This window comes from Podarcis pityusensis (genome assembly GCF_964106645.2).
Source record: "Podarcis pityusensis genome assembly, chromosome: 5".
Lineage (NCBI taxonomy): Eukaryota > Metazoa > Chordata > Lepidosauria > Squamata > Lacertidae > Podarcis > Podarcis pityusensis.
Window position 1 is genome coordinate 69,397,094 of NC_138032.1, and position 20,697 is coordinate 69,417,790.

Below are 20,697 nucleotides of genomic sequence, written 5' to 3' on the forward strand. Positions count from 1 at the left end.
AGATTGTTGCCGCGAGTCAGAATATAAATCTCTTTTTGCCCATATACTGCCTTTTCCCTTTCGCCCCCTCACACTTTAAAAACAATGGAGATTGCCCACCTTAGGCACCACCTGCTCCCTTGTGCTCCCTCACAGTCTTTAAAGTCGCATGAATGAGTTGACACAGTCCTGCAGCTTCCCGATAAGCTCCAATATCTCTTGAGTGGTATAACATGTGAAGCAGGGAATCATGCAATGCTGTATTTAGAAACAATTGCATGTTGCTCTGACCTTCCGTGGGCTCCAGGCCTGACGTGGCGCTGCTGGCGCAAATTGCTGTTTCGCGTCAGCCTCTGTTGGCAGTTAACGTCTGCCCTGGCTCACCATCTTGAATCAGGTATCTGCCCAAAAATATGGACAGCAGATGGGGAGATTGGTGGGCTTGAGGGCCAGATACAGCCCTCTCAGACTCTCCTCAGACCGCAACCCCTCTCACAGGCCTTGCTCTGTGCCCGTCAGATGTTTTTGCCTGGCTGGAACGGTGTGCCATGGTGGACAATTGAGAGGTGTTTGGGTTTAGAAACCTCTGGCTCTTACGTGGCATATTTCTGTCCCATGTCTTCCTCCTCCCAGTTGGGCCAGTCCACCACTGTCATAAGGCCCTCCAGAGGTTGTTCAGGAGGGAATCTGGCTCTCCATCTAGAGGGACATTCTAGATGGTTCCGTGACATTGGTGCGACTCCCTTCTTGCCAGAGCCTGGCAGCATATTTGTGAGAACCCAGTAAGAGGGCTAGGTGCACCCCTCTACTCCACAGGTGAGCCTTTTCTTCTCCTGCCTGTCAGGTCGCACTATCTTTGTCACCATGGCAATATCACCAATTCCCATATCCTAAAAAAATGTAGATGTGCTGCAACACAGGAGTGCCTTCACAAGACCACTGTACCACATGGAGGGGGAAAGCAGACTGTCTAAATAATAATAATGGTGTTCCGACTGGTCAGCTCAGAGCCATAGTGGATGAGATTTTTTTAAAAGAAAGAAAGAAAACTGCTGAGGTTCGGGGATTCCCCGCCCCCCAATCCCCACACACTTCATTTTGATGAAAGCAGGATGGCCAAGGGCTCTATCATTAAACTGCTTTTATTTTGTTTTTCTGGTTGATAGAGCATGTTTATTTCTGATTGCATAACACTTTAAAGCAGAAACGGCTTCATTGATTTGCAGTGGGCTGCTAACTTCTGATTGCTTGCTAGCTTGGAAAATGTGAAGAGATTTTTTTTTATTAAAAAAAAGTAAAAACAAAGTCACGAGAGATAAGAGAATATGACCTGGTGTTCTGAAATGCCTGGATTTTCTTCCTAGTTCTACGCTATAGGGTCTTGCAATGGCTGAGCCCTGGCATAGCAAACCTCAATCAGCTGATGGTCAGGGTTTGCTAGGACAAAGGGCATATCACTTTGCAGGGGCTGCCAATCAGCTGATCAGCAGTGCCTGCAAACCCCATTTTGGCTAAGTCAGGTCTTTAGCTGCACCACACACATCTCTATCAGCATGACATCATATGTGATGTCAGGTGGGTGTGACTTGGCCAAAATGGGAGCCAGTGTGGTGTAGTGGTTAAGAGCGGTAGTCTCGTAATCTGGGGAACCGGGTTCGCAACTCCGCTCCTCCACATGCAGCTGCTGGGTGACCTTGGGCCAGTCACACTTCTTTGAAGTCTCTCAGCCCCACTCACCTCACAGAGTGTTTGTTGTGGGGGAGGAAGGGAAAGGAGAATGTTAGCCACTTTGAGATTCCTTAAAGGGAGTGAAAGGCGGGATATCAAATCCAAACTCTTCTTCTTCTTCTTGTGGGCCAAAATTGGAGTTGGGGAGCCTGATTAGGCTCATCGTACGGAGGTTTCCCATTGCTGTTCAAGAATGGACAAATCCCACAGAGCCTAGTCCATTTCTTTGCTTTGTGAAGAATCGAGGATTTGAGAAGATTCAGCCTTCTTAAGCGCCAGCCCATCAAATCATTGAGCTTCTCCTGCAAAAAGGGAACAAAGAGGGTAAAGCCAAGAGAAATTACAGCAACAGAGCCTCTTTCCTGGAATTCAGGCTGTCAAGGAAGCATCACTGTCGCATCCTCTGCATAACATTATCTGTATGGATTTTGATTTGCCTGGAGTTCTCAGCATCTGGATTTTTATAGTTGACATTTTCTCTTGTTTAATCTTTTAATTCACTAAGGCTGTCATTTTCCTTTCCCCCCATTTAGGATGACTACATCAAAAGCTGGGAGGATAATCAGCCAGTTGATGAAGGTACCCTTTTCCCTTTTGGTTCCGCTTAATCTTTTTAAAGGACCTGTTGCGATAAAGTGCCCAAGACCTTGTTAGGACAAGGTTCCTCCTGCCCTGCAAGATGGTAAATATGGGAGCAAATCTCACTTGCGTCTGCCTTGCTTTCATCTATTCTAAAGACGTTTGAAAATGACTTTGAAGGCAAGACTATCAAGCCAGAGTACAGGCGTGTTTGAAGAGAGATGTGTTTCCCGGTTTCGGTTTTACTAGCTGCAACAAATATGTGTGTACAATGCAGGAATTGCAACTCTCCTTCTAAGTGGAGGGTATGGTCTTCCTTTTTTATCTTCCATTCCCTCTGTTCCATTGGCAGCATGGTGTTACCTCTGAGCTGCAGTAGTCTTTCATATACAACCTACCTGCCAATGCATATTCTTAAAAACACAAAAACAATTTGTAGACAGGCCAAGTTTTTCCCACCCTTGATAATTCATTAGAGTGGGCTACCCATGGCCTTAATCACTTTCTTCTGGGGTGAATTCTGATGCTTTCCCAGGTGTTTGGGTTAGTTAAGTCTATTTCCCTGCATGTTAGATAAGGGTGTTGTGTGCCATTGAGCAGAATTGATTGTGCTTATGCGAGTGATGGAAATAACCCCCCTTTTATGTTAGTGGAGACGCCTGCTTCCAAATGTTTACAGTTTGCAGGTTTGGTTTCCTTGGTTAGTATCATTTAATTGCTACTTGAAATCGATGCCTCCAGAGTTGTGACTTCACAGATGATTGATCCGAAATTATTGGGTGGGTGGTTGATGTGACAGAGGAGAAATTTGCGGAGTAGAAGCACAGAGTTGAGCGCTGAGCAGCTGTCCAGATAATAAAAAAGTGGAATGGTGCAGGACTCAATTTCATGCAGGAGAGGAAATAATCTGAATCAATGGCTGTTTCAGGGGTTTGTCGGGAGATGTCCACGACCGTTTTAAAGCAGTTGAGTTTGGATATTGCAGGGCCATCTCAGGGGTGGTACTGCAGCTTGCACAAATGCTTTGCCGGGGAAGTCCAAATGGGCACTCCTCTGATTAATTTTAAATATGCTTTAAAGACCTTCCTGTGCTTGAAGGTTTTCTAAATTTGGTCTAATTTTAATCTAAGCGTTGTAGTGGGATATGAGGTTTATATATATATATTTCCTCTCCTTTTTTTGCAAGTGGGGCAGTTGGCGCTGATCCAACAATATTCATGTGCAACAAGCCAAAGCTGTGCACATGTAGCTCTGTCAAGTCAACTGCAGTTGCGCTGATCAGCTGTTAGGAAGGGAAGAGGGGCAGGAAGGGTAAATGCAGCTGTGCTCCTCTGATTGGCGGCATTACAGCTTTCAGATACAGCTGCCTTTTCGGCCTTTGTGTTTATGTGATTCTTCACGTGCGTTTTAATTCTTTTTCGCATTGGCCTTTCCATGTAAACCACTTCAGCAGGGATTTCTACTGAAGGGTGGTGTGGACATTTATGTAAACAGGTCAAGTAACAAAAGCATGATGGGAAAGTTTAGTTTTCCAAATGGAGACTGGGAGGAAAAAAAGGGGGCGCTGGTACTGCGTAGATATTCTAGCACACAGATGGGGAACGTTTTTCACCCAGAGGGCCAGATTACCTTCTCAGCAATGTCCCGAGGGCCACATGCCAGAAGGGGCGAGACCAGAAACAAAAATGGGTAGAACAATGAGTGTAGAGTTCAGGAGCAGGTTCCAGACTGGCAAAAACATTCAAGGAGGTTGTAAAGCCGAAACTGTGAATTGTGTGATCTGGGAAGAGGGGATATGGCTGGTGGAGAGCTCTGGGGGTCCAAAAGAGAGCGCTGATGGGGCCACCAGACCTGAGGTTTCCCTTTCCCTATTCTAGGGGAAGTACGTATATGGGGCATAGGGAGAACTGATGGAATAGTTTGCTGACTTAGATGCTGTGTGGTTACGAAACTTAAGGTTCCTAGCCAACCTGGAACAGAGGAAGTTTCTTCTAGGCAAGACCATTGGGTCTGTCTAGTCTGCTACTTCAACTGACACCAGAGCCTTCCCCGTTCCTTTCTTTCTGATCCTTCTCCCTGGAGATGTTAGGGATTGCAATCAAAACATGTGTTCTATGGCAAGCAACTTGAGTATATCCACATGTTGCCTGAGCAACGCGATCTTCTAAACCGTTGAAAAATGTATGCAAGAGAACAGCATGCTCAAGCTATAAGAGCAGACCATAGTTCAATTGCAGATAGTTTTTATATTTTTTAATTTTTTTAAATCACAGTCAGTTTTAATTGGTTTTAAATTCATCACATCCTTTTATCCTTCCTGTACACCACTTAGAGGCTAAGGTGGCAAGTGGTGTAGACATGGTTGACTTAAATAAAATTGACACATAAAGAAGTAAGAGTGTATACTTTGCATACCCAAGCTTCCAGGTTCAGTCTCTGGCATCGCCAGGTATGGAGCTGGAAAAGATTCCTCTCTGAGACCTTATAAAGCCACAGCCAATCTGTGTAGGCCAGGAATGGGGAACCTCCAGATGTTGATGAACTCCCATCTCCCATCATCCCTTGCTGGCTGAGGATGATGGGAGTTGGAGTCCCACAGCACATGGAGGCCACAGATTCCTCCATCTTGCTATAGGCAGAACTGAAATAGGTGGACTGAGGTCCTGATTCGGTTTAAAGCAGGTTTATACATTCAAGCTTTGAGGAGCTGGAGTTTCGCTGGTTACCACCACCTGATCTTCCAATCACTGCTGGCACCAGACTCCCCCCCCCCCAACTTTTAGAAAATTGAGTACTTGAGCACCAGTCCTTTGATCTCCCTTGGTTTTATTAAATAAAGGCAATTCAATTTAAAGAATGCCTTGACTGCTCTGGCCTGACCAGAATACTGATTTGCTGACCTTCAGAAAATAGTGCAAGAGCATTTTGTTTTTCAAAGGCTGCCTGATCCAGGCTGCAAAGTTCCTGCCGTTGTAAAGTTTGCTGGCTTTGAACCCACGCAGATTTAAGCATGCTTATTATGCCCTTTGAAAGCGGCGAGCTTAAGGGCGCTTAGCTCTACGCTGCATTGTCCTCTGCGGCCCAAATCCAACAGCAATCGCGGGCAGCTAGTGATGTGTAGCTGGAGGGACTGGGTTTAGAGGCACATCTTCCATTCCCATCCTAGATGCATCTAGCCCATCCTCCTCCAACCTCAGGTGCCCTCAGGAAGTTCCAAACTACACCTGCCAGACAATTTGGTAGAGGGTAGATAACCATTGCAGATGGAGATGTGTACCTTCATTGACAAATGCAAGCAGGAGGCTGTTTCAGTAGAACAGTCATTCGGGCCAGATTAGAGCACACGGCTTGAAACTTGTCTGTTATTCTAGATTTGACACAGCGTACATGGAAAGCTGCCTTCTGCTGAGTCAGCCCAATGGTCCATGTAGCTCAGGATTATCTCCGTTGACTGGGCGCAGCTCTCCAGATTTTGAGGAGAGAGTCTTTCCCTGAGCTGCTTGCGATCAAAACTTGATTGTTCTGCATTCAAAGCATGCAGTCTACCACTGAGCTATAGCTGTTTCCCAAATTTAGTGATGATTAGTTGTTGTGGGCGTATTACCTAAATCTCACCGATTTGGGGTTTAGATGTTTGGATGCATAGGTGTGTGTTTAAAAAAAATAAATCTAAACAAAAATGTGTTTGAAAGGGGAGTGACTAGAGACTAGATTTCAGGTGGAAGGTGCTAGTTCTGTAGAGAACCATTACAAAAATATTGGTCTCAACCCAGCAGATACTTCACCCTCGTGGTTAGGGCTTTTCTTGCACAAAGTCCTCCATCACACACAAGCACTCCCTGAATGCAAATCCTAAGAGCCTTCAGTATATGTAGTTCAGCACTGGACACTGCTGCAGGTGAGTAAGCCAGCTGATTTGTCGAGGCCCATGTTGGTTGCATATTGACAGGCACACATGACAAGTGTAAGGTGACCCTTGACTGTGTCCGTGCAGGACAGCTGCAGCTGCACATTCCTACCCGTTCCTCAGCGAAGATGGGAATGTGAATTCTTATACGTACCATGTCAGGTGGTTCTCTCACAGCACCTTTTTGCATGTGGTGGGAATCCATGCAGGTCATAGAGAGAAGGTTCATTGCTGTTGCATATTGGGGAGCTGTCTTCCTAAAGTGATGAGTTTAGGTTTGTTTGCAAAGGCAGCCGGCAGTAAACGGCACACTGCATGCAAATAATTTCAAAATCGTCGATTGTAGCAAAGTTGTTTGTAATAGGGTTGCCGTATTTCAAAAAGTGAATATCCGAACACAAAAGTTGTTGAGCTTTTTCTGCAAAATCTCAAAATGAAGTTGCTGTGCTTTTTTTTTTTTAAGGAAATTCGCCAAAAAAACCAACACTTCCGACATTGCCATACACCCGGGAGTCCCGGACGTAGGGCAGCCCTAATGGGAAACTAGTCCAATTATCAGACTCAATTTAAGTTGATTTGTGAAACAGCTTCTGATCCTGATATACTTGCATGTAACGAAGTATTGCAGACCATGGTTGCTTTGTGGTTTTTAGCGTGTGTGTGTGGTTGTCTGCAAGCTTCTGCTTTATATCAGGCAGCAACCTCTGCTATAAAAAGGAGCATTTAGTCATTCACACTCCATTTACTTCTGGCTTTAGGTGTGGACACCACTAAGGATCCCTGCCAGAAAGTGAAATGCAGCCGGCACAAGGTGTGCATCGCCCAGGGCTACCAGCGGGCTATGTGCATTAGCCGCAAAAAGCTGGAGCACAGGTAAGGAAGCAGCTGGCCTCCCCATGAGTCCCTGGTGCGGCAATAGGTGTTACTGAGTGACTTGCTCTTGCTTCTGCCGAGTCCTTTTGTGGTGGGCACACCAGGAAGGAAGGAAGCTGTTATAAGCCAATGGAGGACAACCCAAACTTAAGTACAGTTGGCTAGTAGATTTAAAAGTGATTTGTTTTATTCAGGATATTGAATGAATATTTTTTAAAGTGCCAAGTGCTTGTCAGCCACCCGCTGAAGTGCAACTTGTTAGCCAGGACTCTGAAACTCAGGACCAGGTATATTTCGGATCATGTGACACCTTTGTGACGTCAGGTGATGGAGGCACTACCCATCTCTCAAAATGGCCCATGGGGGTGGTCAGGATTTGGCCCGTTGGCCAGATCCTGCTCCCCACTGCCTGTTCTCACTGAACAAGCAGGTATAGAGTTGCCTGCACAATTTCCACAAGTCTTAACTTCTTTTTAAGAGTGAAAAGGCAGAGGAGGAATAGGCAGTATCCCTAAGGGAGGCCATATTGCGCAGGTGGACTCATTCCTTGTGGCTAAGTCTCTCTTCTATTCCTTCACTTAACGTTATGCTATGGTCCACAGGTGTTCACACATGAGCTCTCTGCAAGTGTTCGCCCAAACTCCTGTGAGCTAAGAGCAGGGAGAAAACAGGTGCATGCACATATTCATCTGAACACCCTTAAAATCTCCCTTCAGACTTTTGCTCTCAATACAGGATGGTTTGAAGTGGATCTGGCCCATGCAGTGATGCTGGGACTGGGGTTTCTGTGCATGCCCCTGCCCCTTATCAATCCATGCGCATTCGCCCCAAATGGCTGAAGAGGCCTTTGGCTTCAATGGCTTTTCGCCCCTTTCTGCTGCGAACAAATCATATAACTGAAGGTTAAAGTTGTTGCTGTTTGGCAGGCGGAAGCTCTGCGTGTGGCTTTCATGGCAGTACAACAGGCAGAAATCCATAGGTGAAGCTTTTCCTTCTCGTGGCTCTGTGAAAAGTTTCACTTGTGGATCCCTGCCTTTTATATTACAGTGATACCTGAGGAGCACTCTCCGGTCTGCAGTTTCCGGATATTTCACATTCCTCAAGTGCCAAACAGAGAAGAGCGCATCTTGTGCCTGAGGGTGTGTTTGCTGCGAGGTTATCCCTGCTTTAATACGAATTCTTTGTTTCTTTCTTATCTCTTCCTCCTGTGCACCCACAGAATCAAACAGCCTACCCTGAAACTCCATGGAAACAAGGAGAGCTTGTGCAAGCCTTGTCACATGACCCAGCTCGCATCTGTCTGTGGCTCCGATGGACACACTTACAGCTCCGTGGTGAGAGAAAATGGCAGCAGCTAAGCCTGGAAACGAGGTTGGCGGGAGGGCATTCGTTCAGGGGAAGAAGCAGCCGCAACGTTTCAGGGGGTCTGGTCTGAATTTCATATCTGTATAGTACTATGCGGGGGGGGGGGCGTGCAGGGAATTTTTGTATCTCTGTTCTCTTGAGTTGTTTTACAGTCTTTGCTTGTTCCTTACATTCTTAAGTCATAGGATTGGAGAATTGGAAGGGCTCCCTGAGGGTCATCTAGTCCAGCCCCCTCCCCCGCAGTGCAGGAATTTGCCGCTGTCCCTTAAGGGGATCAAACCCCACAACCTTGGCCTTATCAGCACCACGCTCTAGGCAACTGAGCTGCTAGAATGAGCTCCAAGTCCTTTTGTTTCTCTACCCACCCACCTATTCTATCTTTACAACAACCCTGTGAGGTAGGTTAAGCTTAAAAACAAAACAAACCCAACCACCCAGTAATGGACCCAAAGTTATTCAGCGGGCTTTATGGTGTACTGGGAGTTGGCTCTACAAATAGCTTGTAAATCCTAATAGTAGTAGTAGTAGTAGGAAGAAGAAGAAGAGGATGATGATGATACAAGGGAGCTTCCAGGCTTTCGGAAGGAAAGGTGTTGTTTAGTCGTTTAGTCATGTCCGACTCTTTGTGACCCCATGGACCAGAGCACGCCAGGCACTCCTGTCTTCCACTGCCTCCCGCAGTTTGGTCAAACTCATGCTGGTAGCTTCGAGAACACTGTCCAAACATCTCGTCCTCTGTCGTCCCCTTCTCCTTGTGCCCTCCATCTTTCCCAACATCAGGGTCTTTTCCAGGGAGTCTTCTCTTCTGATGAGGTGGCCAAAGTATTGGAGCCTCAGCTTCAGGATCTGTCCTTCCAGTGAGCACTCAGGGCTGATTTCCTTAAGAATGGAGAGGTTTGTTCTTCTTGCAGTCCATGGGACTCTCAAGAGTCGCCTCCAGCACCATAATTCAAAAGCAGGAAAGGTAGCAGCATATAAATGTAACAAATAAATAAATATTTACTTGCGTCTCGTGCAACACTTTGCCATGGGAAAAGCTTGGTTCTTTAACTTGTTATTAGGGCCTGTTTGTTTCAGAATGGTTGCTCAAGGGACTAATGTTTCCTCTTTCTGCATTTCTGGATTGTAGTGCGGAAAAGCACGTTCTGTTGGAGGCTCAGGAGTGAGGCCATCTCATTGTGAGGGAAGTGCCTGTCTCCTTCCTTAGGACAAGACTCAGGAGTGTGAGCAGAAGACATGGAAGCCACTTGCCCCTTCCTCTTGATGTGTCTTTTGACTGCTCACAACACCTCTCCTCTCAAGCTTAGAAACTTTGCCCTCTTTCCTACATTGCCATCAGTGGGTGGCCTAAGTCCTCTCGCCATTCATTTCCATCTATAAAAACGGACAATTTTGTGAAAATTGTAAGGACGCATTAACCCAAACTGTGGAGCAGTACTTAGTACTTCAGTACAGTTAAATAAATTACATACACACACATACATATATATCTTAGTGGAAGCACTGGAGGCATTGTTAGCGTGCGATATTAAAGATAATAACCAACAAAGACAACCTCTCTGGCACCTCTGCTTAATTTATCACCAACCCACAAAATTATATCAAGATTATATATAACCCTTTGGTGGAGGTCCCAGAGGTGGAGTAATTGGTTGATTTTAAAGATAAAGAAGAGGTAATTATGAGCTGGGTTTTTTTTTTACTTTTTCTTTTGAGGGCAGCTAAAATTGTCATTGCTAAACGCTGCAGATCTGCAGAATTCTCGTGAATGCTAGTATGATGAAAAGAACCAAAAAGGCACGGAGACAATAATAAAATGAGGCACAGCTTTTAAGAGAATAACAAATTATACGAAGGCTTCACTTCCTCTGGTGCAGACACGCATTTAGTAACAGAGGGAGGGATTTGTAGCGCTAAGGAGATCACTCTGTCAGCACACACATTTCTGTTTGACTGACAGAGTGGTTTCCCTTCTCCTCCCTTCTCATTCTGTACTGACACACGCACTCCCTCGGCCAATTGTGCGGGCTTCCTTGTGCAGCCTTCTGCTAGTGCCTCCACCCCCATTATTCAGCCCGGACACTGAGGTCCAATGCTGAGGGCCTTCTGGCGGTTCCCTCACTGCAAGAAGTGAAGCTACAGGGAACCAGGCAGAGGGCCTTCTCGGTAGTGGCACCTGCCCTGTGGAAGGCCCTCCCATCAAATGTCAAGGAAATAAACAACTATCTGGCTTTTAGAAGACATCTGAAGGCAGCCCTGTTTAGGGACGTTTTTAATGTTTGATGTTTTATTGTGTTTTTAATACTCTGTTGGGAGCTGCCCAGAGTGGCTGGGGAAACCCAGCCAGATGGGCGGGGTATAAATAATTTATTATTATTATTATTATTATTATTATTATTAGACTGGTTAGTCAAATCAGACCCACAGTAAAAAAGGAAACTGCCTTATACGAAGTCAGACGAATTGTCCATTCAGCTCAGGATTGCCTGCACTGACTGGCGGCAACTCTCCAGGCAGGAGTCCTTATCAGTCCTGCCTGGAGACGCCGGGGAGTGAAACTGGGACCTTCTATACGGAAGGCATGGGACACAGGTGGCGCTGTGGGTTAAAGCACAGAGCCTAGGGGTTGCCAATCAGAAGGTTGGCGGTTCAAATCCCCGCGACGGGGTGAGCTCCCGTTGCTCAGTCCCAGCTCCTGCCCACCTAGCAGTTCGAAAGCACGTCAAGTGCAAGTAGATAAATAGGTACCGCTCCAGCGGGAAGGTAAACGGCATTTCTGTGCGCTGCTCTGGTTTGCCAGAAGCGGCTTAGTCATGCTGGCCACATGACCCGGAAACTGTACGCCGGCTCCCTCGGCCAGTAAAGCAAGATGAGCACCGCACCCCCAGAGTCGGCTACGGCTGGACCTAATGGTCAGGGGTCCCTTTACCTTTATACGCAAGGCAGATGCGCTACCATTGAGCTGTGCCCCTTCCACGAATTTATTTTATCCTCATTGTCACCTGTAATCAAACAGGTTTTTGAAACGATATGAAAACCTGCTGGGCCCATTGACCAGACCAGAAATCAAGATGAGTTTTGGCAGCAAGATCAAGGAATCCTTTTTTCTTTTCTTTTTTAAGGGCACCTTCATTTCTGGGGAAGGAAATACTATTGGCTTTCCCTGGTGTTGGTTAGAAAAGGGAGAATGTCTGTTACCAAGATGTTGGTATCAAAACATCACATTCTGGAAACAAAATGCATACAATTAGGACATTGTGAATGGTTTTGGCCCACGGAATCATGACTGGAACCAACAGGTAGAAATGGCAACGAAGCAGATTTCAGCTTAATATTAGGAGAAACTTCCTAACAGTAAGAGCTCTTTGACAGCTTTGGGAGGTGGTAGGTTCTCCTCTGCTGGAGCTGTTTAAGCAGAGGCTGGCTGGCCCTCTGTTGAGGTTGCTGTAGGGGGGTGCTGAACTCGCTGACCTTTCGAGGTGCCTCCCATCTTTTTGATTCCATGAAATGTAAAGCAGGTCCCTTAAAAAGACGGACAGCAGCAGTACAAATATCGCCAAGGGTTTGAGGTCATTTGACTTTCCTTCTAGACAAAGTGAGTCTCTGGGTAATAGTGCAGTGGTATATTTACAGTATTGGAGGTGAGTGCAATATGCCTTTGCGTTACATGCAGTACAGTGAAGCTGTGCAGGATTGGTGTGACTCACTGAGCCAAAGCTCGTTTGGGTAGCCCTTGTCATGCTGTGCTGACCTACTTTTTCTGCCTTCTGGCTGTTGGAATGGGGGAGTCTGTTCCAACTAAGCTCTTGCCTTTAGCACATACAATTGCATTTAACTCTCTCAAAATAGAGATGCGAGTCTTGTGAAGAATCGCCTCCCAGCCTGGGGTAAACTGATTCAGAAACCAAAGCATGGTACCTTTGCTAAAAACTGAGGCTGGTTTTTATACAGCTCCGGAAGCATGCAACTCATAGATCTTTTACAGCCATTTTTGGATTGCTCCGTATGGTGGCCGGGACAATTTGCAACAGGAAGTGAGGATTCTGATTCTTCCCTGCTTGTCTCCTTGCATCCCGAGCACTGATCTGGCAGTGAGGTGGAGCATTGGAATTATGGCTTTGCCGCTAAGTAAATAGCTGTAACATGCTTTGAACCAACCACTTGGAACCATAGATTTGGAGGTGGTCTTGTTGGACATGTAGTTTGATGCAGGAAATCCAGAGCGGTCCAGCCTGTTTGAAAGCCTCCTACGAGTAGGGGATGGGAGGAGAAATTCAATTCAGTTTGCATGTAAAGATGAACGTACCTACTTCATGCTTTCCAACACAATACGAGAACCAAAGCACAGTCTTCAAAAGTCACACTTTTCTGAATTTTGCAGTGCAGCTCTCCTGAGAAGTAATGTGTACAAAGATGCACATACTGGTGTAAAGTGTGCATAAAAATGCATATATGAGTGAAAAATGACATGAAACAGTTTATTGTATTAGGGGAAATTGTTTGGCGTACACTTGTTCATTAGGGGAAATTGCATACAAACGTGTAGATTAGGATAAATGTACACAAAAACGCTGGTGAATTTTCATGGGAACTTTTTTTAAAAAAAAAATCACAACCATGTGGAAAAATGGAGAACTGAATTTAAGTTTGGAGAAATGAGAAACTGGAATAAATTGAAGATTTGTCCATCGCTTGTGCCAGTGAGGGAGACTGCACCATCCCTCTAAGTAATCAGTTCCATTGCCCATCTTGCTCAAATTTGTTTTGGGTTTTGTGAATCTACCCCTTCATCTTCCCACCAACTAAATCCTCCATTTCCATACACTCTGTGTGTGGTGTTTTGTCACAGCCAAATATACTGGGGTCCTTCCCTTTTTTAAAAAAAAAATGTTACTCTTTTTCCCATCCCATCAGTTATTAAGATGTTTGTGAATGCCCCATGAAATCACAGCAGGTCAAGTCAGTGGCTGGGGGAAATATTTTTCTATAGTTTGCAGGAAACAGGCAGCCAGTTTGTAGCCTATTATGCACCAAAGAATGTTGAGAAGCCTTAGCCTGATTAGTTCGAAACCAGGGCACAGCAGGAAATTTCATTCGGGGGAGATTAGCACTAAGAAGATTCATTGTTATTTGCTTTTGGTTCCTCGTTGCCTGAAGAGTTAAATAAAAAAAAGTAACAGGATCAGAAGGCTGGCCTGCCGCAAAACCCTTCTGTTGCAATCTGTCCTTGGATTTCAAAGGGGTCAGCGGGAGAGAGATGCTTGTTGCTGGAACTTAGCGTTCCTAAATGTACTCAGAATAAAGAGCAAGGATCATCACGGGAAGGAGGCAGGATCTAGCCATGGAGCATGGGGGGAAAGTTTGATTCCCCATCCCTACGCAGAGCCCTCCTGTGTTTTGGCATGAGATATGGTGGCGCTGTGGGTTAAACCACAGAGCCTAGGACTTGCCGATCAGAAGGTCGGTGGTTCGAATCCCCGCAACAGGGTGAGCTCCCGTTGCTTGGTCCCTGCTCCTGCCAACCTAGCAGTTCGAAAGCACGAAGTGCAAGTAGATAAATAGGTACCGCTCCAGCGGGAAGGTAAACGGCATTTCCGTGCGCTGCTCTGGTTCGCCAGAAGCGGCTTAGTCATGCTGGTCACATGACCCAGAAGCTATACACCCGCTCCCTCGGCCAATAAAGCGAGATGAGCGTCGCAACCCCAGAGTCGGTCACAACTAGACCTAATGCTCAGGGGTCCCTTTACCTTATAAGCAGAATCGGGTGCACTATAATTAAAAACCCCGTCCATGCCTTTGCAATCAAAATCCCACGTCAAGCCAAATTATGTGATCTGTGTAAGCGGGTGAAAAATAAGCCCATTTGCAAGATGTCTCTTGTATTGAAAAATAGTGACCAATAAATAAATGCAGAATTCTGCAACATTTCTTTTGTGCTAGTCATTAAGAGCATGAGAAACTGCCTCATGCACTGAAGCCCCACCCCAGCTACCAAAAGCCTTATTTACCGTATTTTTCGCCCTATAGGACGCACTTTTTCCCCTCCAAAAATGAAGGGAAAATCTGGGTGCGTCCTATGGGGCAAATGTAGGCTTTCGCTGAAGCTTGGAGAGCGAGAGGGGTCGGTGCGCACCGACCCCTCTCGCTCTCCAGGCTCCAGGAAGACATCCGCAGCCTAGGCAGCCCTGCGGGAGGTCCCGCAGGGCTGTCTAGGCTGCGGATAGCAGCCTGCTTCCCGCAGCGCTGGGCGCGCTGAAAGCAGAGCGCCCGGCACTTCGGGAACACATCCGCAGCCTAGGCAACCCTGCGGGAGTTCCCGCAGGGCTGTCTAGGCTGCGGATAGCAGCCTGCCGCCCGGCGCTACGAGCACCCTGAAGCAGAGCGTCCCTCGCACCGGGCAGACATCCGCAGCGTGGGGAGCCCTGCAGGACCGGGCAGACATCTGCAGCGTGGGGAGCCCTGCAGGAGTTCCCCTCAGGGCTCCCCACACTGCGGATAACAGCCTGCCGCCCGGCACGCGGGGCACCCTGAAGCAGAGCGCCCCGCGCGCCAGACAGACATCCGCAGCGTGGGGAGCCCTGCAGGAGTTCCCCACAGGGATCCCCATGCTGCGGATAGCAGCCTGCCGCCCGGCACGAGGGGCGCCCTGAAGCAGAGCGCCCCGCGCGCCGGGCAGACATCGGCCAGCCCCACAAGCTCGGGGGACAGCAGGGAGGCGCAGCGCCGCCATCCCGCTGTTCCTCAACCTGGTTCGGTTTCCCCGACCTGGTTTTGGGGGGGGGGGAATTTTTCCCTTTATTTCCCCCCCCAAAAAACTAGGTGCGTCCTATGGGACGGAGCGTCCTATGGGACGAAAAATACGGTATTCCCCGCTTCCTTCCCCTCCCTTGCACACATACTTGTGTATATATATCTTCCCCGTCATAAAAGCAGAAATTCTCAGAAAGCCTCGTTTTGTGGTGCCCATTTCCCTCCCCCCCCCCCCATGGAAATCACGGCAGGCATGTAGCCTTGGCTAGTAACAGAACCCTTTCCTAAGTTGGACTACATCAGCTGAGCACCATTGCTCCAGCTGGGCATGGCTCCAGAGGCAGAGTTCATTATACTGCCATAGGAATACTTTCCAAGACCCGCTGTGCTTTCTATCGTGGACAAAAGGGAAATGGTCACATCCTCCGATTTATTATATTGAATATACACAGCCGCTAATCCCTGTGATTAATGTGTTTACACTGGAGCTGATTAATGGAGTTGCTTCCCATCAAGGAGCGTTCGGAGGAATATTATTCATGGAATTTAGAATTGGGGGGGGGGGGAGTAACCGTTATGAACTTGTGCATGAGTATTCAGCCATTGCATTAAGCAGTAGGTGCATCGTCATCTTAGTGCAGAACTTAGAGTATCCATTTGTTTGTTTGTAGTGTTTGGACCCTGCTCCAGAAGCCGAAAAGCAACTTCACAGATCAGTTAAAAAGCAAGACAGTTTCTACCCTCAGGTTTATAATTTAAAAGAGATGATACAAAAAGGGGGAAAGGGATGGAGGGAAGATAAGCAAACTCAGGCACCAGGTTTTTGCAGGACGAGCTGGGATGGAAACAACTTAAGGAGAGGAGGAGCCAAAAGGGTCTGGCCTGTTGTCCGAGGTGATGAAGTGGTCCTGCCTCCCATCTCCCCTTCTGCTCTTGCTCCTGCTGCAAAAGATAGAGGAGAAGGAGGCATAGTCCACTCTGTAAGGGTGTGTGATCTATGTTGGACAGACTAGACAGGGACTACCAAATGAGGAGGGAAGCGTCAGGCGGCAGCAGAGGAGCAGGTGAGATGAGGTCAAGGAGGTTCATGGCATGCTCTCCTAGACCAGCAGAGTCCCGGAGCCCGGGTATCCCGTCCCCCATTTGATTGGCAAGTGCTGACTTCTCTGACTGTCTACTCTCCATTCTGTCTTGCAGTGCAAACTGGAGCAGCAAGCCTGCCTGACCAGCAAACAGCTGACGGTTAAGTGCGAGGGGCAGTGCCCATGCGCGAGTGAGCATAGCCCGACCTCAGCCACAGACACCAAACAAGGTCAGGGGGAACATTTTAGCAAATAGTCTGATGACAGCATCCTCTCCTTCCCTTTCTCTCTCTGCTGCTTTTTGTGTGAACAACAGAAAGCATGCCTAAGAGTCTGGCATTAAATCGTATTCCAAGGGGCCCCAATCTCCCTTGATCATGCCATATGCATTCGTCTGCCAGGAAAACTACATGAGACCATGATACAGACGCAGGCAAGCTCCCTCCCCCGGTAACACATCTCACACTGTGGTTTCGTGTGCATTGTCATCATTTTGTTCTGGGAAGGTGACCCCAGGGCTGGCATTACTACCAGGCAACCTTGGGCAGTTTCAGGGCTCCAGCATTGTGGCAGCGGGCACTGCTGCTGCTTGCCATGGACCCACCTTTTAAAAACAAACAAAAAAAAGAGCTAGTTCTCTACGCTGGGTCTACTCGCTGTTTGAATTTCCTACGGGAAATAACCTACGGGACCGCCTCTCCTGGTATGTCCCATGGAGGACCTTATGGTCTTCAAACAAAAACATTTTGGAGGTCCCAGGCCACAGAGAGGTTAGGCTGGCCTCAACCAGAGTCAGGGCTTTTTCGGCTGTGGCCCTGATCTGGTGGAACGCTCTGTCACAAGAGACTAGGGCCCTGCGGGACTTGACATCTTTCCGCAGGGCCTGCAGGACAGAGCTGTTCCACCAGGCCTTTGGCCAAGGCACAGTCTGACCCCCTCCTTTGGTGATCCTCGTAGAACTCTGGCCCAGTGGTTGCCATTTGATTTTGAATTGATTTTAGAATATTGATTTTAGAATGCTGTGTTACTTTTAATGCTGTTAGCTGCTCTGAGCCCAGCTCCAGCTGGGGAGGGCGGGATATAAATAAAAATTTATTATTATTATATTATTAAAATGCTCCCTTCCCCACAGTGCAGCATTGTTCTAGGGCAGCGTTCAGAGCACAGTCTCAGCTGCACACTAATGCCAGGTAAGCCCATCAGAGCCCACTGCTGGGGAAGGGCTTCCATAAAGAGTACACATTGCCCAGGTCCCACACACACATCTAGGGTCTCCTAGACTTGGGTCAATATGGTGCTGACTTAAGAGCTGTGGGAAAGCTTAAAGCACCAAAAATCAGGTTCCCCCATGGCTGCAGTTCTGGTCCACGCAATAAAGATTCAGAAATCATTTCAGCACATCTGCCAAGAGCCAGTTTGCATGGAAATGGGAAATCCAGTTCACGCTACACCGTCGTTTGCAAAATGGAGGAAGGAAGGAAATAGGTCCATTTTGTTGTTGCTTAGATTTCTTCCTTGCCCCTCACCATAAGGACCCAAGGCAGGTTTAGACAGTATTAAAACCAGATGAACCAATTTACAATCAAAAATATAAGGTGGGTCCTAAAAACGTACCATAGGCATCAAAGGCCAGGATAAAGAGGTAAGTATCTGCTATGAGGCATGCATGAAATGAATATAAATAAATAAATGAATAAATAGAATGCTTAATGTTACTTAGCGAATATAGCACTGTTACCTGAGTAAAACCGAGCAAATTAATTAGCAAATTAATTGTGTAACTTTTGTTCAATTTGTTGGTATAAAGGTTGTTTCTGAGTTGTATGCTATTCTGTACCTAAACCCTTAAAATGGCAGGCTTCTGTCTGCTGCTTTACATCCCCATAAAAGTACAGAAGGCCAAATTCTAGACAAGTCCAAGATGTGTAACACACTCTGGTTAGGCAAGTGAGTGGTGCTCTTGTCAAATCCTGGAGTTTATCCACCATTTGGACAGCTCAGACTTTTGTTTAAGGCAGGGATTTCCAAGCTAATAAATGTCACAAGTCATCCCCTTCCCCAACTCCTCAGTAAGCAGTCCTTTCTGCTTACAAACTGACTTTACTCCACGAAGGTGGAATGTTTTGCTACATGAAAGAGACTTGCACAATGAATAAAATAGAGTTTGGGTGTCTTTCATATTCTTCCCAGCTCGGGGTGCTCAGTTAATAATTCTGCATTTGATTTACAGAAACCTGTACTGGGCAAGACTTGGCAGACTTGGGGGATCGGCTCCGTGACTGGTTCCAGCTCCTGCATGAGAATGCCAAACAGAACAGCTCCGGGAGCGCAGGGGCCAATCCAGTGAATGGTATGCAGAAACTGTGGCCATTGTCATATGCATACGCGTACACAGTCATGGAAAGACAGGGACGGAGCCATGCAATCTCTGAAGAGATTCTCTCTGCAGTTACTGGACTGATATCTGTGTCCAGTGATTCCCTTAGACTGAACATCTTTGAGCTGCAGGTGGATGGTTGGCTGCATGATTGAATAGGTTTAAAAAACAAACACTTTTCTGTCCTTGGAAAGCCTGCACGTTGGGGAGAAAGGGTTGCGTTCAAGGTGGTAGCATTAAGGCGAACCTTAAGTAAGAATTAGGATTTCTGCTTGCACAAGGAAATGTTCTCCTCCTCTGCTTCCTCCCTAAATCTCTTCTGGGGTTTCCTCCAACTCTCTGGAGTAGATTTGAGGACAGCGGCAGGGGACCCAGTTGTGTTAATGCAACAGTTCTGTTGAATAACGCCCATATTTCTTCTATATATTTCTTCCTGGCAGGCTGGTTTTCCACACACAGGGAGTTTTTGATAGCGGATAATGCTGAAACGTGTGATTCACAATCTACGAAGTGGTACAGTCCTGGGGATACTTATGCGCAATAGGATATTTCTGAATGCATACTTTGGCTTAACTCAGGGGTTACTCTCCCATCATCCAGAGCCAGTATAGTCAATGGACAAGGATGGAAGGGAGTTGTAATCCAACAACATCTGGAGGGCCACTGGTCACCCCGCCCCTTGGCTTAACGCCTCTATTTCCTCTAAGTTATACCAAGAAGAACGTTGTTTCATTCAGGTGTGAAAGACGCAGGAACATATTCAGCTGTAACGTCAGCAGTGCAGAGACACCGGTGGGAAAATTCCGCCATGTTTTCAGGATCGATGTGAGAAACCTCTGTTTTCTGCACTGAACGAGGGAAGGTGACCACAATCAGCCCTTCAACAACTCCTATTAGAGAGGGCCAGCCTTGTTGCAATGAATAGGACTTTGCGAGAGCCACAGGCTCATTTATTTCACCGGAGCTGGCGCAGCAGATGTGCCTGGTTCCGTCAATCTTTATTCCCCCTGTTGTGTCAGCTTTTATTTTCCCTTGTGAAACTAAATTGTTTTTGCTTTGGCTGAGCAGTTACTTGTTGGATGCCAGCAGCTTGTCGTATTTCGGCACTAAACTGGTCTTTATGTGTGACTCTATTAGTTTATATACCATAAGATCAGGAACGGGGAATCTGCGGCCCTCCAGATGCTGCTGGACTACGAATCCCATCATTGACCCCAGCTGCCGACCAAGCTGGCTGGGAATGATGGGCAATGTAGTCCAATAAACTCTGTAGGGCCACAGCTTCCCCATCTCTGCACTAAACAGTTCTTGAGTCACCATCATGTCCATCCAGTCAGATTCGGTGCGTTAAATGCAGCTTTACATGTGCCATTTGCCACATTTTCATTAGCTGAAACACAATACTTTGTTCTCAGAGCTGATCTGAGAAATTAATGCTCTAACGACAAGTCTGTGGAATTTTAATAATAATAATAATAATAATAATAATAATAAATTTATTATTATTATTATTATTATTATTATTATTATTATTATTATTATGCATTTTGTAGTTGGTGTGATGAAAGAAAAAATGTGCTTAGCATGGAAAGTTGGACTGGTTTGTCATCAGCAAATGCACATTTTGTACATTAAACCAAGCAACCCTGCTCATCTCCTGGCTGCTTCCATGGAGCAGAGCTTTCTGTGTGGGCCACCCACACTCTGCCAGTTGCTGTGTGAGCACAGCAAGGTAAAGGTTTTTGCGCACTTGTTTGTTTTAAACAAGTCCCCAGCCCCTGAGCAGAGTTGGCAGATTGGTCCCAGAGCACACGCAGAACGTGAAGTGCGACCGGTCAGGAGGAAGATCATTAGTTTAAATGTCAGTGAACAGAAAACGCCAAGCCTCATGCTTCTCCCACAGGCGGGCCTGATGCATTGCATGAAGTCTTGCCGCGTTGGGAGGGCGATGCCCTTGTGCCACTGTTGGCTCTGCCACTCCCATCCCTCGGCTTTCGTAAGCAGAGCAGTGAGCCGCCGTGGCTCACCTCCAGCGGCGAGGAAGTCCATCTGGAACC

The 20,697-nt window shown here is 46.9% G+C and overlaps 1 protein-coding gene across 1 annotated transcript in view; it reads left to right on the forward strand.

Moving 5' to 3' along the window:
• Window positions 1-2,241: 2,241 nt before the first annotated feature.
• LOC308476825 (testican-2) overlaps window positions 2,242-20,697 on the forward strand; it is a 30,156-nt gene continuing 11,700 nt past the window's right edge. The window contains exons 1-5 of the mRNA XM_081004773.1: window positions 2,242-2,286; window positions 6,952-7,066; window positions 8,286-8,400; window positions 16,379-16,493; window positions 18,494-18,613. Of these exons, the coding sequence (XP_080860899.1) occupies window positions 7,035-7,066; window positions 8,286-8,400; window positions 16,379-16,493; window positions 18,494-18,613 (382 nt within the window). The 5' untranslated portion in view covers window positions 2,242-2,286; window positions 6,952-7,034. The remainder of the gene's footprint in view (window positions 2,287-6,951; window positions 7,067-8,285; window positions 8,401-16,378; window positions 16,494-18,493; window positions 18,614-20,697) is intronic.